Genomic DNA, 17342 nt, shown 5'->3' on the forward strand with positions numbered 1-17342 from the left:
TCAGATATCATCTGATTAGCGTCAGTGATCATGAATTAATGATGATGATTGAAATGAATGAGGGAAATAGTGTGTGTGTGTGTGTGTGTGTGTGTGTGTGTGTGTGTGTGTGTGTGTGTGTGTGTGTACTTGTTTTTGCTACATTGTAGGGACCAAATGTCCCCACAAGGATAGTAAAACCTGGAATTTTTGACATTGTGGGGACCGGCTTGAGGTCCCCATGGGTACAAAAGCTTATAAATCATACAGAATGAGTTTTTTTGAGAAAGTAAAAATGCAGAAAGTTTTCTGTAAGGGTTAGGGTTAGGGGTAGGGTTAGGGGAAGGGGATAGAAAATACAGTGTGGACAGTATAAAAACCATTGCGCCTATGGAGAGTCCCCACAAAGATAATAAACCAGACGTGTGTGTGTGTGTGTGTGTGTGTGTGTGTGTGTGTGTGTTTGAGTGAGTTCAGTGACACTGACTCCAACACTCGTCTGAGGTTTATTTGACACTTTACAGCAGATCAACACACACCACACTGACTCAGTCATAAACACAGGGCTCATATGTGGAGCGTCTCGTTCAGGCCCGGATTCCTCCGCTGGGCCGGTGAAGATCTGGATCTGATCTGGATCGGCCCTGAACCGAACTCATGAGGACAGCGCTGAGAATCAGGGCCGTGGATTGGAGCATCACACCGTCCAATCAGAGCTCACGATGTGGGTTGGTCGGCCTCCAGCTCATCCGTGATCATCAGCGAGAGCTCAGTGAAGCTCGGCCGCTCATCCGCTTTCTGACACACACACACACACACACACACACAACAGCCTGGTTTTATTTTTGTGTTTGAGACAAGAGGGAAAACACTGTACACACATGCATTTCACTTCTTGTTCTATTTACTTAAAATTATACACATCTGAATTTGACAGTGTTCAGGTTTGAGCTGTGAATGCACATCATGACCATGTAACCAGAATATGTCACAGCAATAAATTAGAAGAACGCCAACTTTCAATCTGCAAGATCACAGTAAAATGGAGCAGATCATAAATGACCCTGCTCCAAAAATACAAGTTATAAAGGTCAATTTTTAAACTTAAGATTTATACATCATCTGAAAGCTGATAAATGAGCTTTCCATTGATGTGTGGTTTGTTATGACAGGACAATATTTGTCTGAGATACAACTATTTGAAAATCTGGAATCTGAGGGTGAAAAAAATCAAAATACTGAGAAAATCACCTTTAAATTTGTCCAAATGAAGTTCTTAGCAATGCATATGACTAATCAGAAATTAAGTTTTGATATATTTACAGTAGGAAATTTACAAAATATCTTCATGGAACATGATCTTTACTTAATATCCTAATGATTTTTGGCATAAAAAAAAAAAATCAATCATTTTTACCCATACAATGCATTGTTGGTTATTGCTACAAATATACCCGTGATACTTAAAGGAGAAGTCCACTTCCAAAATACAGTTTAAATGCAGCTTTAAACGATCACAAATGCGATTGTAAACAATCCCAGCCGAGGAAGAAGGGTCTTATCTAGTGAAACAATCAGTTATTTTCATAAAAATAATACAATTTATATACTTTTTAATGTCAAACGCTCGTCTTGTCTTACTCTGCCTGAACTCTGTTTTTGTTTCGCTAGATGAGATCCTTCTTCCTCGGCTGGGATCGTTTACAACCGCATTTGTGATCATTTGATGCTGCATTTAAACTGTATTTTGGAAGTTCAAACTCACCATATCACCATATCAGTCCATTATATGGAGAAAAATGCTGAAATGTTTTCCTCAAAAAACATAATTTCTTCACGACTGAAGAAAGAAAGACATGAACATCTTGGATGACAAAGGGGTGAGTACATTATCTGTGAATTGTTGTTCTGGAAGTGAACTTCTCCTTTAAGACTGGTCTTGTGCTTGAGGGTCACATATTTAAAATGTGTATGTACATATTGAATTATGTTTTTATTAAAGGCCTAAAAAACACGAAACGTTTAAGCACCGTTTGCGTGTGGTCCAGAGCAGGTGTACGTTTTAAAACACAAACACTTTCATGAATCATTCACACCTGAACAAGCTAACAAGAGATTCACCCCACGATGCATCCTGCTCGTGTTTCATGAGCGTAAATAAATCATGACTAATGCCGTTACCTCCATCCAGCACATCTTCATGATGTTGTAGATGTGTGGAGATGCTTTCTGGGGCCGATAGAGCCGATGTCCCTGAGTGACCATCATCACCACCTCGTGGTTCTGATTCTGTTCGAACGGCATCTTCCCTTCCGTGAAAACCTCCCACATCAGCACACCTGAGGAACACATCACCATCATCATCAACACCAACATCATCATCACCATCACCATCATCATCATCACCATCATCATCATCATCACCACCATCACCATCATCACCATCATCACCAGCACCATCATCATCATCATCATCACCATCATCATCATCACCATCATCATCATCACCATCACCATCATCATCATCACCATCATCATCATCACCATCATCATCATCATCATCACCAACATCATCATCACCATCATCATCATCATCATCATCATCATCATCACCAGCACCATCATCATCATCACCATCATCACCAGCACCATCATCATCAGCACCATCATCACCACCATCAGCACCATCATCATCATCATCATCACCACGCTCATGCACAGTCACATGCTGTTCTACACACCGAACGACCAGACGTCAGATTTGCTGCTGTATTTGCAGAAGTTGAAGACTTCAGGCGCAGACCACTTCACGGGGAACTTTGCTCCGGAAGAACTCCAGTACTGATCATCCAGAACGTGCCTGCAGGAGAACACAGACACGATGAAACTACAGACATGAACGATCACAGACGCACTGTCAGTTTCCACAGATCAGACCTGTTAATGAACTATACTGTGACTCAATATTTACTCGTCCATATTTTGTATTTTCAGGGGGTTTATGGCACCAGACACCTGTAAATAGTGCAACATTTATGTCTTTATAAAATAAGTCAGCTTTATTTAAATAACGCCTTTAATAATACAGATTGTAGTTTTAATGCATTATTTATGCCTTGTAATGCACCTTATAATGCACTGTACGATCTCATGAATGACTGTAATCACAGTTATAATACATTATAATGCTCATCTATTCAATGTTACAGCTTTAGAAAGCATAATGCACTAAAACACACCACACCTTCAAATATTATAAATCATTTTAGCATTTGAAATAATTATTTATAAAACCACATTATTTATGCAACACACAGGCTTTAAGAAAAGTGTTGTTTGATCCAAAATATAGCAAAAAAGACATTATAGAAATTGCTTTAAATGTTTTAAATTGATCAAAAGTGATGATAAAGACATTTATAATGTTACAAAAAGATTTCTATTTCAGATCAATGCTGTTCTTCTGTTTTGCAAATCAGAATCATGTGACTGGAGTAATGATGCTAAAAATTCAGCTTTGAAATCACAGGAATAAATTACAGTTTAGAACATATTCAGATAGAAAACAGTTATTTTAACTGTTGTACTTTGGATCAAATAAATGCAGGCTTGGTGAGCAGAAGAGACGTCGGTACAGATCTTGACTGGTAGTGTTTATATTTAGACATGCAACATGGTCTAATGTGATGCGAAAATGAAAACCGACCACAGTGTTGTTCTCTCTGTGAATGTGTTTTGGAGACATGATGTTTGAGCTCCATAAACACTGATGTACACTCTTAAAAATAAAGCTGCTTTAAAAGGTTCTTGACAGTGATGCCGTAGAAGAAGCATTTTTGGTTCCACAAAGAATCATTCAGTCAAAGGTTCTTTAAAGAACCATCTCTTTTTTTACCTTTTCATACCTTCTTTGAAAAGTTCTTCAGATGTTGAAGGTTCTTTATGGAACCATTTAGACAAAAAAGGTTATTCTATGAGACGTGAGTGGGTTATGCATGTACAGACTCATGAACATGAACACGAGTTACCTGGTCATCCCGAAGTCTGAGACCTTCACCACCAGCGAGCTGTTGACCAGACAGTTTCTGGCCGCCTGAAAAAAAGAAAAACACCAGAGCAGCGGAAATAAACAAAGAGGAAGCATGTGAGACACGCCGATCGCAGTAGAAAATAGATTTTTTCATCCAGCCTGCATTACGTCAATCAAAAGTGAGAGTGAAGACATTAACTTTCTATTCATCTGTGAATCCAGAAAAATAAAATGTATGACAGTTTTCATAAAAATATTGGGCAGCACAACTGTTTTCAACATTGCTAATAATCATAAATGTTTGTTGAGCAGCAAATCAGCATATTAGAATGATTTCTGAAGGATCACGTGACAATGAAAACTGGAGTAACGATGCTGAAAATTCAGCTGCGCATCACAGAAATAAATTCGAGTCGAACAGATATTCACATAGAGAACAGCTGTTTTACATTCTAATAATATTTCACAATTTGTACTGTATTTGTGATCAAATGTGTGTGTTTTCTGACCAGGTCTCTGTGGATGAAGCCGTTCTGCTCCAGATGCTGCATGCCCTGGCTCACGTCTTGGCAGATTCCCAGCAGGTCCTGCGATCCCAGCGTTCCTCTGCGCTGACGCAGGAAGTTGAGCAGGCAGCCCAGCTCCATGAACTCCGTCACCAGGTAAATGGGCTTCTGCTGCGTGCAAACGCCGTACAGCTGCACCAGGTTGCGGTGAGACAGGTTCCTGAGAACACAGGATGGACATGAGAAACGTCTGCTGACTCCGGACACTTATGTGTGTGTGTTTGACACCTACATCATGATCTTGGCTTCCTCTATGAAATCATCTTCACTCATGGCTCCTTCCCTGATGGTTTTGATGGCCACTTTATGCTGCGCCCTCCATTTGCCCAGTCGCACCACTCCGAACTGACCGCTGCCCAGCTCCTTCATGAAGGTCAGCTCCGACGGGTTGATCTCCCACTTATCTGCACGATTTTCACAATGTTGAAGAGTAAAACATGTTTTGGAAAATATACATTTCACATAACGTTTTAAAATATAAATTACATAAAACATTTCAACCATCCAACTCTTTTATAACGTTTAACAAGTATTAAGTAGACTTATTTCCATAAAATTCCCTAAAAATACAGAATAATAATAATAATAAAAACATTATCAAATTAAAATATTTGTGACATGTGAGTGAAGTGAATTATCAAAAAAAGAAAAGAAAATGTAGGGTGGGGCTTGGTTGTGTGCATCAGTTGCTGACTGGATGTTGAGATGTGGGCGTGGCTTTTAAAAATGTAGGCGGATCTGAACGTGAGCTCGCACTGTTTGATAGACACAGACAGATATTTGTCTTTAGACTGCGATTTCATCCTGTCAGAGCAGATCAAACGTTTCAAAATCGTTTTAGTGTGTGATGTTCAGTTGTTCTCAGTCTTTTTTCAGTAAGAGTGTGTTTTAAGATGTGTGTGTGTTACCGTAGCTGAATCCTGCTGTTTTAGGAGCTTCTCTCGTCTGATCCCCGACTGGATGACGGAGCCTGGAAACAAGACCTACACACACACACACACACACATTTACACAAAAACATTTCTGTTTTGCTGTAACTCACTGCAGAGAGAAACAGTAGACTGTGTGTGTGTGTGTGTGTGTGTGTTTAGTACCTGCGGCGTTGTGTTTGTGGTACTCTATGAGTTCAGGTATGCTGTCGAAGATGTATTTCTCTGCCAGGTAAAACTGTTTTGGTGAGCTGTTTGTTTCTTTAATCTGGTAATGTCTGACTGTTGGTGATCCATCACTGAAAACCAGTACATTTAAAACACAACATCAGCACCACAGTACCAGTGTGTGTGTGTGTGTGTGTGTGTGTGTGTGTGTGTGTGTGTATCTCACGCTGTGTTCTTGGTGTATAGTGACACGGTGTATGTCCCTCTGTTGCTGGATACTCGAACCATAAAACCACCATCTTTAGCCTAAACACACACACACACACATATTAATGAAGTATGTTCAACACATATTGTTCTGAACATTCACACACACACACACACACACCTCTTTCCTGAGCTGCTCTTCAGCTTTGTTGCGATTCACATTTTTACAAAACCATCTGAAACAAAACAAAAACACAAATAATCAAGTGTAGTTTACAATCTGATCATCAATAAAACCCTGACTCAGGATTCATATAAATACTGAAATCACAGGACTTTTCAAGCACTTGTTTTTTATAGCGCTTATAGCAAAGTTTGATTTATCAAATAACATCTTATCTTATCTCATCTCATCTTATCTTATGTCTTATCTGGCAGCAACAGGTGTGATACCAATTTAAAATAAAGAATATAATTATATTACATACAATTGTATACATTAAAATCATGGATGTAGGTTTGATTTTGGCATTGATGGAGACATAAAGAGACAACACACATTTAACTGATCAAAATTATTGCTATAGGGACAATTTAGTAGTCACTAATTTTCACTTTGTTTTTTACCTCCTAGGTAAAAAAAAATCTGTCTCTTTTCTAAAGCTCTGTTCACCATAAAAAAACATATCTCTATATTCATCCTATGTGTGACCCTGGAGCACAAAACCAGTGTTAAGTATGACGGGTATATTTGTAACAACGGCCAAAAATACATTGTATGAGTCAAAATTATTGATTTTTCTTTTATGCCAAAAATCATGAGTGTATTAAGTAAAGATCATGTTCCATGAAGATATTTAGTAAATCTCCTACCGTAAATATATCAAAACCTAATTTTTGATTATTAATATGCATTGCTAAGAACTTCATTTGGACAACTTCAAAGGTGATTTTCTCAATATTTAGATTTTTTTTTTGCACACCCTCAGATTCCAGATTTTTAAATAGTTGTATCTCAGCCAAATATTGTCCTATGATAACATTGACACTTATGAGTAGTTTTGTGGTCCATGGTCACATACTGTATGTGTCTGAAGGTGTACATTTGTTACTCTTTTTTTGTTAACCTGGCAACACATTTCTTACTCACTATGGTAAGTGTTTGCTACACTAACCACAGTTTAACCATGGTATCTGTAGTAAAAGTGCTTATACAAAAACATGGTTACTATACTTTTAGTGTAGTAAAACCACAGTTAATTATCCTTAGGGATTTGTATTTGTGTATACTTATTTATTTATTTTTTTCTTTGTTTTGCTTTTATAACTGGACTGTCGTAACAGTTTGACATTTTCTACTGTTTAATTTTAAAAATCACGAAAAAAGCGTCCCGACCTGAATCACATGATTCTCAATACGCGATTTGAAGTCCCGATCCGAATCAAATGATTCGCTAACCCGCTCCGAAGTCTGATTGGAGCGCTTCGAAACAGTGAATCATTTTGCTATGCAATGCGTTAACTGATTCGGAGTTTCGAAATGCTCCGTTTCACCCATCACTATAAGTGCTTTAAAATCATTACAAGCAATGTGGAAATTCAAAATTATAATGAAAAAATAAATAAAAATAAATAAATTAATGACAAATGAAATGACATGAAAAATAGTGTCGAAATTAATTTGATCTAGTTTTTGCTGGTGAATTGCTTGAACTGAATGATCGAAGTCACGAGTTTGAATCAATCGGAGCGGTTCCAGCGTAAATGACTCACTCAGTTGATTCGGTTCATTTGTTTCTCTTTTCGCGTGTTCAGTCATGTTTACACGACACTGTCAGCGCTACTACTGTCTTAGCTCGCTAGTTTTATGACATAAACTGAAATAAGCGAAACAAGTATGATGTTTACAAACACAAATCTGCTCCATATTGAGGTGTGGTGACCGGTTTACTGCTAACTAGTGAAACACTGCATTAATGTGACGAGCTGCAGCTCAAAATACATGTTAGATGGAAACATTGTGCATTATGATGGAGTTTGTAGCTTCATTCACTGGATTTGAAATAGTTTGAGCTGCAGTTCAATAGCAATCAGTTGAAATCATCCAGAGTCACCTCACACCATTCAACACAATCTGACATTTATCACTATATATTTGGTGACAAAACATACAGCAGCATATGAGAACAAACAGTCTCATGCGTTTGGACACAAGTGAACTGGAGCTGATGAACATGTACAGTGAGAAATCTGCTGCTGGATTCACTTTCAAATTGCTAGTACATTGAACAAATGAAAAGTAGAAATTATTTCTACAGTGTGGATGAAGAAGCAACTCAAATATATAAGAGTTTGTGCCACATTTTGTCATTACATCATCCCCTGACCTCCATTTGTGTGATTCATAACAGTTTCATCACTGTGTGTCGCAATGCAGGAAGAGGAGACGAGTGTTTGTTTTCACTCACATGAACTGCTCCAGTGTGTCTGATTCCTTCTCCATCACGTAGTTGCTCGGGATGTAGCCCTCCTGTCTACAACACACAATCACAGACTGAGATGAGCTGTAATATGTCAAAACATACATGAGGCTTGAGCTTGAGGATATTTTCAAAACACATTTTTCTTTGAAAATGATTCTATAGGAAGATTATAACATTATCACACGACCACTTTCAGTAATGTTAATGTTAAATCCAAACAGCTGATAAAAACATCACAATAATTCACAAGTAACGCACACCACTCCAGTCCATCAGTTCACACCTTGAGAAGACAAAAGATGAAACAAATCCATCAAGACGTTTTTAACTCAAATATGAGTCCATAATCCATAGTAAAAGTCCATCTCCTGTTGTCAAAATCCAGCCACATATTTGTTCAGAGCTGTTTGGGCTTGTAAACGCTGCTTGATCTGTGCAGATTTCTCTCCCGATTCAGACCAGACGGAGGAAGTGTTTTTTATGGATTATGAACTCATGTATTTGAGTTAAAAATGTCTTAATGATGGATTTGTTTCAGCATTTGTCTTCTCAAGATGTGAACTGATGGACTGGAGTGGTGTGGATTGATTGTGGATTATTGTGATGTTTTATCAGCTGTTTGGACTCTCATTCTGACGGCACCCATTCACCACAGAGGATCCATTGGTGAAAGCAGATTCTCAGGTCATTTTCATCTACAAAAAGTCCACCTGATAACTGTTTCCTGACACAGAAAGCTGGTATGTGAGGCTTTGGGCCTGTGGTTCAGTTGGAGGGCAGCAGTAATATCCTGCGTTCATTCGTAGCGTCAGACGCACCCGTGTTTGTCCCGCGCTTTGTACCAGTTGACGTCACACTTCTCCAGGATCACGTACTCCTCGCCCTTCCTCAGCGTCAAATCGTGGGACTCCAGCCCCTCAAAGTTATACAGCGCGATGACCACTTCCTCCCGAGGGCCCGCCTCTTCCTGCGTCTCTACACCTGCGGGTGGGGGGGGAGGCGGGGGCCGTCGCGCCTTGGGTGAAGAAGCACTAATTAATCAAGTTCAGACGGTTTCACGTCTGAAGTAAATCAGTATGTGTGGTGTTCTCGTGAGCTCACCGCGCTGCTCTCGTCTCCAGGAACGGGAGGTAGAGGTTTGCGTGAAACTGTGAGGATGAGAAAAAGTCATTTCTGTGATTGATTGAGGGCTGTTAAATGTGTCAAAAAGTCAACTTCCTGAAGCTATACACCAAGGTTTTTCAGCCACTTCCTGTGGGTAGAACTAAACCTTCTCACTAGTCGCATGACCTCGTCCCGTCTGATCAGTATGCAACGCGCAAATTTAGGTTGGGTTGATGACGATATCCTCGTTATCAACGCAACCTTAATTTGCATGTGCTGCACATCGATCAGATGGTTTGAGGTTGCACGCCTGCTGAGAAGGTTTAGCTAAACGAAATGAAATGTAAATGAAATTTAAAGAATCGGCGTAATAACCAGCAGCTACTGTAACACGTCTAGCAGAATTATGAGTCTGATTATGCTTCTACAGACTGCACTAAAAAATAAAACATTCAAAATAGTAAAGATGAAATAAAAGAACGTAACAACTAATCTTTTCATCTGCACTGCAACATGAAACAGATTAACAAAAACAAAAGAATGAGGGCGGGACTTGTCTCTGTGCACTGGTTGTCGATTGGATGTTGAGAGGTGGGCCAGTGCTAATTTAGTATGGTTGGAATATTTTGAATTAGTTTTTATTTTTATACTTCCCATTTTAATTTGAATTAAAATGTAAGTAATTTTGTCGCATTTTTGTCCATTTTAGTAGTTTAAACATTTAGTCTAAATAATATTTATTTTATTTCACTAATTTATAATTTCACTAACAACATTTTTTATTTTAGTTTAGTTAACTATAACAACACTGATGTGGGTGTGGCTCTCAGAAATGGAGGCGGATCTTAATCTGAGTTTGTAGCGGATTACAATAAATGGGCGGAGTTTAAGAGCAATAAATGACTGGAGAAATCCTGCACACCACAATCCAGTTATAATATATGTGACCACAGATATTAAAACCAGTCATAAGTACCGCAGGTATATTTGTAGCAACAGCCAAAAATTATGTATTTTTCATTTATACCAAAAAATCATTATATGTATCATATATTCCATGAAGATATTTTGAAAAAATTCTACCACAAATATCTCAAAACTTCATTTTTGATTCGTAATATGCATTGCTAAGAACTTCATTTGTACAAATTTAAAGGTGATTTTCACAATATTTTGATTTTTTTGCACCCTCAGATCTTAGATTTTCAAACAGTTGTATCTCAGACAAATATTGTCCTGTCATAACAAACCACACATCAATGGAAGTCAATTTTGAAAACATCTCTTTTTTAAAAAAATGGACCCTTATGACTGGTTTTGTGCTCCTTTGTGCTCATATACATTCTGATTAAACATTACCAGGTTAAAAAAAAAAAAAAAAAAAAAAAAAGTAAAAATATATATATAAGATCATTAACATGCATTTATAAAATAGATAAACGTATCATTTTATACATGCATTCATTTAGAGATCCAGTGTAATGCAAGGTGAGACTGAACTAAGAAAACTGTGATGAATTGGTTCATATTTAATGCTGGAGACACAGAAGGAGTCTTACTGTCTCCGAACAGGTTGTATCCCTCGCAGCCCGGGGCGAGTTTATCCACCTGCCCGCAGCACAGCCACTCGCCCTCCTGCCAGAACTGAGGGTGGAACTTTGCTGCGATCTGAACATTATTCTTGATCTCTGGAGGACAGGAACCAGAAACACGTCACACCATCACACCATCACACCATCACACCATCTACAGTCCCAACCCGAGGACGGCAGATTTCGTTCGTCATGTGTCAGTGTTAACGCACGACTGTCGGTTTCCTCTCTGAACTGCTTACAGGACTGCGAAAGCAATAGTTTACTGTGGAAGTGAGACTATTTCTCCAGTAGTTTCAGTGGTTTTGAGTGTATAAACTGTGTCGTGTACATGTGAGAGCTTATTTACGTACATTACATACTCATAATCGCCCACATCTACATCTGACAGGATATAACACAAAAAAATTATGCTGATTTGTAAAAGAAGGCTTAACCCGTTTAATCCCAATTTTTTCCCAGACATGAAAATATCCAAATGATTTGTCATTAGTAACCCTTTGAAATAATCAATAATTATTTTTTGTCGAAAAACTGTGTTTTATGACTGGTGGGATAATGTGAATAATGAATTTTTGCATTCATAAATATTGATATATATCTTAGCCCAGCTATTTTAAACTGTTTGATCACATTCTAGGGTTACTATTATGCCTAAAAAACCTTTTACAACACTGAAAGGAATACTGAGATCAAACCATCAACGTATTTCAAATTTGTTACTTTTTTGTAACATATATCATCGACTTTTTATATTAGTGCTGCCAGTGTTACAACATCAATACTGTAACCTATTTGTAACAATTGAACTTTTTTTTGTGATAGGACAGATCATACAGGACAGGAAGTGAAGTGGGAGAGAGAGAAGGGGGCGGGATCAGGAAAGCTGGGTCGGGATTGGAACTCGGGACGCCGTCGGTGCGCTGCCCACAAGGCTATCGGCGCTGACACATTTGAACTTTTAATTTACTGCAATATTGCAAATTTTAGTGCAGTTTTCACTAACAACTGCAACTGAATTTATATGTATACCAAAATTCACTGTGCTCCCACCGGTCACTATTGTGACCATCAACATGTTTACTCATTCTATGACCTCACTCGACAAAATTAAATTTATGTGAATTCATATATTAATACTAGACAAGGATACAGTGTAATAAATAATCTTTATCATATCTTTATGTGAACATACTTTAGTTTTAGAGCTTAGATCCAGTCATGATCTTCTCATGGTGCAAGAACAGGAAATAAACTGCTTTGATGATTTGCACTAATCATGTGAAACTGCACATATTTAATTGAGACCCTTTATTTTTTCCATATTTGCAGGAAGTGCACTAAAACATCAGTCGGTAAGGTTTTTAGAGCTTTTTAAATGAATACCTTTTTGATTAAATGGGATTAAATGGGTTAATACTGCCTGATCGGATGATGCCGAGTTAAAACTCATCACGTATGGGTTTTTCACTAAATAAGAATGAAGATTTTTGCAAATGATACAAATGTATAAGCTGTAAGGCATTTATCGAAACAACGAGCAGTCAAGCGTCAAGAGTTTTCAAAATGTTTCTATTTTTGACTTACAATATGCAAAAGAGTGGAAAAAAATCTGTTAGTCATCAAATACTGTCATACACTTGAAAATGAGCTGAGAATTGAGCAAACAGTTGCAATCTGGTACAGATTCAGACAGGAATCATGCGTTTGTGTGTTTTTCTGCTGATTAAACGAGAATACAAGACTTCTTCACATCACAAATGTTGTCGACATCAAAAATGCTACAAGATGCATCACATTAAAAAAGCAGAACATGCTATTTTCTTTTGCAATCAGCACCCCAAAATAGTAGGAAACAAGTATTGGATTTTATTCAGCAAATGTGAGACTCTCACTGACCTTCCTTGAGGTTCTGGACCCAAATGCTTCGACTCTCATTGCTGGGAGCAAAAATATACAATGTGATGGAATCGTGAACAACCTGGAGAAAGACAGGCAAAGAGATTCTTTACTTCTCCACACCAAAAGCACTCGTCTCGCTGGTCATGAGCAAGTACGTGCTGCGTCTGACCTGGAAGGGATATTTGTTCTGGCAGGGGATGATGGTCGTGTTGTTCTTCACGATCTCCACGCACCTGATCCTCTGCAGATCCACCGAACCCTTCTTGAACCTCTTCTGCAAAACACACGAGAACACGTGAACGCGCTGCCGCTGCTGAACGCTCCTGACGCAGGCTGTGCTGATCTGCGTTCGCTCACCTCGGCTCTGAGCTCATAGTACGTCAGTTTGCTCTTGGTCAGCACAAACACTCTCTCCTTATAGTTGAGCGGAGACGTCCGTTTCTTCTGCTGAGAACGTTTGATCAACGTTTCTTCAAGAATGGGTGTCAGACTCATCTCTGAGGGATCTGAGCGCCCAGAACTGCCATGGACCTTAGAAAGAGACGCACAGAATCACGGATCAGATCTTCTGCTGATGTTCGTCCATCTCAAGAAGTCCAGTGGAGGATTCTTGACCACTTTTCCTAATTGCTTTACTTCTGTGTGTTGGTGTGCAGCGGCTGGTTTATTTTCATGTAATTATTTTGCATGACAAATGTTGGTTCTGCAGATGGAAACCTTCATATCTGAGCTCAGGACGGACCAGAAGAGATTTCTAGAGCGTACAGAGACATTTGACATGTGCTTGTTCTTTAGACTTTGAACTTCAGTCCAAATGATCAAATCACTCAGAGTGTCACATTTATGGTCGGTTTACAATGGGAAGAAGAATTTGATCCTCAGTCATAAGTCTTTTGTGAGGAGCACTGAGGGAAATACAGTGCACATGCAGAACATTTCAGCTTTCGAAAGATTTAAGCAAATTCCTTACAGAGTAAACAATATTCATAGTGAACAAAGCCAGACTAAATTAAAAGAGAAGTCCACTTCCAAAACCAAGATTCACATATAATGTACTTACCCCCTTGACTCATGTCTTTCTTTCTTCAGTCGTAAAGAAATTGTGTTTTTTTTTTTGAGGAAAACATTTCAGGACTTTTCTCCATGTAATGGACTGATATGGTGCCCCGAGTTTGAACTTCCAAAGTTCAGTTTAAATGCGGCTTCAAACGATCCCAGCTGAGGAAGAAGGGTCTTATCTAGCGAAACGATCGATTATTTTCATAAAAATAATATAATTTTTTTATACTTTTTAATGTCAAACGCTCATCTTGTCTTTCTCTCCCTGAACTCTGTGTATTCTGACTCAAGACAGTTAGTGTATGTCGAAAAACTCCAGTCGTATTTTCTCCCTCAACTTCAAAAATCATTTCAAAATCATCCTACATCGCTGCAGAAGAACAGACACAGTGTTTACAAAGTGAACATGCAAAGAAGATCAAACACCCTTAACCAAAAAGGTAAAACAGTGATATAGGACGATTTTGAAGTTGAGGGAGAACATGAGATGGGAGTTTTTCCACACACACTAACTGACATGAACCAGAACAAAAACAGTCCAGACAGAGTAAGACAAGACGAGCGTTTGACATTAAAAGTTTCGCTAGATAAGACCCTTCTTTCTCGGCTGGGATCGTTTACAACCGCATTTGTGATGGTTTGAAGCTGCATTTAAACTGCATTTTGGAAGTTCAAACTCGGGGCACCGTATCAGTCCATTACATGGAGAAAAGTCCTGAAATGTTTTCCTCAAAACACAATTTCTTTACGACTGAAGAAAAACATGAACATCTTGGATGAGACGAGGGTGAGTACATTATCTGTGAATCTTTGTTTTGGAAGTGAACTTCTCCTTTAAGTCAGCTCTGACCCACCTCAGCTTCTAATATCAAAGTATGCAGCTGTAATTGCTGTGTAAATGCACTTGTGCCGCCTCTGAGCAGCATTAAATTGTCTGTGTGAAGAAATGGCATCTGAAAAGCGCTTCCTTTGCGGTGTAAATTTGGCTTAAAGAGCTAGATTAGAAAACATGCTAAAGCAGAGGAGAAATGCAGAAAATAATGTGGACAGGCACAGAGACGCTTCTGAAGTGGCATTTCGGTGTATTTACACAGAATGTTGTTTACAGATTAATTACATCTGTATGCTTTGATATTAGGAGCTGAGGTGCTTCACTCTGACAGGCGAAATGCTTCTCCTAATAAGGTTTTATGGAGGAATGAAGCTGTTTATTTAATGTCAGGCTGATTTGTCCAGACAGGACTCATTAGATCCGCCTGGAAGTTTGCGAGTCCCTCTAGTGGAGACTGATTTACAGCTGTACTGTAAGTCACACTGTTCATAAGATACTGTTTTATGCTCATATTACATCTGTTCATTTCTCAAAGCGCATGAACAACTGGTTTTAGCTCTGAAATGTTCTGCATGCACACTTCACTGACATGAGCGAAGAGTGATCAGATCAGTACATCTCAAATGTTTTAAAACTAAATATTTTTTTTTTTTGGACAAATTTCATTTGCATGGTTATCTCTATGTATATATTAGTTTTACGAAATGGCTAGTTTTTATTTTTATTTCGCTTGGTTTAACCACAGCTGCCATCTTTGAGTTATAATGCACCACAAAAATTGTTTATAAAGCTGGAAAGCTCTCATGTGCCTGAGCACTGACATACAGAGACATTTCACACATTAGACTCTGAACTTCAGTCCAAATGTCACTCCGAAGTGTTTTAGTGTTTTAGGAGTCTGATCGTAAATCTGCTGCACTTTTTCAGAAACTGATTGTAAAAATAAAAGCACCTGTGATGAGTTCATCTGTCACATATTTCATAGTGATTATATGTAATGATCATTTTTATATGCAGCGGTCATGTGTATTTAAATGACAATTAAACAAAGTCATTACACGACACTGACTTGATTTCAATAGAACATTAAAAATCAGCACTAAATAAATCAATCGATCCCACATGAATCTGATTCCGCTGACAGCAGTTTCATGACAAACCTTCAGATTTGACATGAATAAAGGCGCTTCATTCAGCAGATTTGTTTGTTTTTCTCTGATTGTTGAACAGAAACTCAAATAACCGCAGATAAACTCATTTCACACACATCTGAACTTTCATTTTTACATTCACACTCCAGCAGAGATTATCAAAATAAATGCGATGATTTATTTGACATTCGTCTCGAGCTCTGTCCTGTAAGTAATAAACATTTAAAGATTTCTTACCTCCGCGCACGGTTTTTCCGCGTATAGACGAGAGTGTGAACGTGCGCGCGCGTGTGTGTGTGTGTGTGTTTGCGGTCAGTGATCATCAGGAAACATGAATCAAGGAAGTCTAGAAAGTCGCCTGTCTTGTGTTTTTTTACCCCTTATTTATTCATCTTAATGTTTACATATGTGACACAAATGAAAACCGATTCTTCACTGCTTTTGGGCGTTTAATAATTCATCTGACAACTGATGTTCTGATTAATTTGACAGTTGCTGACAGATGGGTCACGTCATTTCCATCGGGCTACGCGCTCGTGCTCTGCGTGTGTGTGTGTGTGTGTGTGTGTGTGCGCGCGCGTTTCCCCTTTGTTCGTTATAGGTGAAGGTTTATGCAGATGCGCGATAACGCGTTTGTACAGTAATTTCTGTTTCCTACATAAAGTTAATCTTCCTCTTCTTCTTTGGTGTTTTTAACGGTGCTTCGCAAACCCTGTTGCATCACTTCCGCCGCCTGCTGGAACGGAACGTTCAGAGTTCAGTCTGTTTTCAACATTTCACATTTCTTGGGTCTGTTTACACCTGTCACTTCATGCATTTTTATCTGAAAAAAACCTGAAAAGACCGGGTGTAAATGCCCTGGAGACGGATTTAAATGGTCGCTCGAAGCACTTCGGGAGGTGGTGTGGGCCGCACTCCAGACGAAACCGGACAGGTGTAAACGCTTCTGCTTGTTGAAACCACAAATGCGCATTTACTCTTCCCAAAATAGTAATGTAATAAACGCGTGAGAGCGTTTTATAGGCTATATGGCATGTTATAGTCAGACACGACAGCGCCAGTGCAGCACACATCGCTGCGGATCTGTATCTCTTCAGCAAGAAAAGTGCCACAAATGAAAGTGAAAGTAAGTCGCAATCATCTTTAAATTCAAAGCAGTGACACTGACCTCTCTTTCCAGTGCTGATGCCGCGCTGTCTCCCGTTGCAGTCTTTGATCTTGTCATTAGCTGATAATGAATAAAATGCAGCGCTTACTCAGATAGCGCACGTACGTCTGCAAGATGTCTGTTAAAGATCACTTGATCTGGAAAGCATCTGCTGTGTATGAACATCTGACAG

General features: G+C 38.8%; 1 protein-coding gene across 2 annotated transcripts; it reads right to left on the reverse strand.

Moving 5' to 3' along the window:
* Positions 1-466: 466 nt before the first annotated feature.
* Positions 467-16629, reverse strand: tec (tec protein tyrosine kinase). 2 transcript variants are annotated; one of them, XM_051105031.1, is made up of 18 exons: positions 16240-16629; positions 13318-13491; positions 13130-13234; positions 12958-13039; positions 11026-11154; positions 9464-9510; positions 9181-9377; positions 8348-8413; positions 6061-6115; positions 5899-5978; positions 5670-5803; positions 5484-5558; positions 4808-4979; positions 4519-4735; positions 4008-4072; positions 2721-2839; positions 2161-2318; positions 467-777 (listed from the first exon to the last, which is right to left on the reverse strand). In XM_051105031.1, exons 2-18 carry the CDS (start codon positions 13453-13455, stop codon positions 697-699), a joined length of 1920 nt encoding a protein of 639 aa, XP_050960988.1. In that variant the 5' UTR covers positions 13456-13491; positions 16240-16629; the 3' UTR covers positions 467-696. The 2 variants fall into 2 exon arrangements, with proteins under 2 accessions (XP_050960988.1, XP_050960989.1); XM_051105032.1 differs by having other exon boundaries at positions 13318-13714; positions 16240-16254.
* Between the last annotated feature and the right edge of the window lie 713 nt (positions 16630-17342).

This window comes from Labeo rohita, unplaced genomic scaffold (genome assembly GCF_022985175.1).
Source record: "Labeo rohita strain BAU-BD-2019 unplaced genomic scaffold, IGBB_LRoh.1.0 scaffold_87, whole genome shotgun sequence".
NCBI classification, from domain to species: domain Eukaryota; kingdom Metazoa; phylum Chordata; class Actinopteri; order Cypriniformes; family Cyprinidae; genus Labeo; species Labeo rohita.